We start from the raw sequence: 1,450 nt of genomic DNA, 5'->3' as shown, positions 1-1,450 counted from the left end.
GATTCAGGTTGTGAGGTTCATGAAGCCCATAGTTTCTGCCTGCAGCCACGTCGCTGCACTCAAAGAAACCGATGAAGGTAAAAATCAGATTAAATCCAAGTTTCTTGTTGCTCAGGTGTTCTGACCCGTCTGTCCTGATTCCTCTCCACAGAGACCCGGAAGGTTCTGGTGGTTCTGCTGAAAGCGCTGGTCCAGGACAGCGGAGCAGACTTCCAGGCAGCTGTGAGCTCTCTTCCTGCGGAGCAGCAGACTCAGCTCCACACGCTGATCAGCGCCTCGTAGACCAAACACTAAGACTTTTAATCCCAGAGATTAGAAACGGGCCGTTTGTCTTCTGTTTGCCCAGAATGAAATTAATTCAACCTTTTCACTAAATTTAATCTGAAGTTAAACTAATCTGTTTTGGTTTCTTGTTCCTTTAATCTGATTAATTAATTTTTACCGTTTATTTAACGGTTTGTATTTATCTGTATTAAAGAAGAGTTTACAGATTATTTCCCATAATTTTTATTCTCTTCAGTTGAGGCTCTGAGCCTTTTGGRTTATTTATGTTTGTGTAAAACTGAATTAAAGTGTTAACAGAAGCACACTGTCCCTCCTGCTCATTATAAASGACTCTCTGACCTTCAGAGACACGTCTGAGTTTTAGAAAAGCTTCAAACATAAATTTGTACAAAAGCAGAAGTTGAACAGCGTTCAGCCTCGCTGTGGACGAACCTGAAGGGTTAAAAGGATTTATTCTCTGCTGGGGTTCACTSAAACAGGAAGTTCTGTTTTCATTCTTCCTGTTGGAGATTGGGTTCCTCCTCAGACCTCTSGTTGGTTCTGGGTCTGGGTGAATCCGGACCGCTGCTTGTCCACGTCCAACGCTGCAGTTATCTCCACGGGCGTCAGTCGGCTGGTTTCTGATGGAGGAACTGAGAGGAGAAAGACTTTCACAATCCTCACTCCTTCAAAAGAATCTTCAATTAAGAATTTAAAAAATAATCAAACCCTCAGGCTGGTTTAAATTCCAGGTCTTATTTTTAGTTTCTGAGACACTGAGAGGTCTGCAACCTACGGTTCCAGAGCCACATTTGGTCCCTCTGCAGCAGCTTCATGTAGCCTTGACCAAAATTAACTTTAATAAGAATATGATGATAGTTTGTGACTGAAATCAACAAAACAAGAAGTAAAACATATTTAAAACATGTTAGCAGTTTGTTAGCCTGTTAGCTGCTTCATTAATTTCTCTGAAATCAAGTAAATTACAATTTTTTAAAAACCTTTTAAGTTGAGAAAAGCATTTAAGTCATTAAAATAAGACAGAACTCCTAAAATTGAGTTTATATTTGACTAAAGATAAATATATTTTTTTCTTTAATGAAAAAAAATAGTCTAATTTTTATATTCTATAAACTTTATGCTTCATTATTAAAAAGTGGGATGTTTTATTCAGGGTTCCTGCAGA

General features: G+C 38.7%; 1 protein-coding gene across 1 annotated transcript in view; it reads left to right on the top strand.

Annotated features, from left to right (window-relative positions):
- ipo4 (importin 4) overlaps positions 1 to 584 on the top strand; it is a gene marked incomplete in the record, with an annotated part of 13,301 nt that extends 12,717 nt beyond the window's left edge. The window contains 2 exon segments of the mRNA XM_014026548.1: positions 8 to 77; positions 152 to 584. Coding sequence (XP_013882002.1) covers positions 8 to 77; positions 152 to 282 — 201 coding nt within the window.
- Between the last annotated feature and the right edge of the window lie 866 nt (positions 585 to 1,450).

This window comes from Austrofundulus limnaeus, unplaced genomic scaffold (genome assembly GCF_001266775.1).
Source record: "Austrofundulus limnaeus strain Quisiro unplaced genomic scaffold, Austrofundulus_limnaeus-1.0 Scaffold567, whole genome shotgun sequence".
Taxonomy (NCBI): Eukaryota; Metazoa; Chordata; class Actinopteri; order Cyprinodontiformes; family Rivulidae; genus Austrofundulus; species Austrofundulus limnaeus.
The sequence above is the reverse complement of the archived record's forward strand: the minus strand, read 5'-3'. Positions and strand labels throughout refer to the sequence as shown.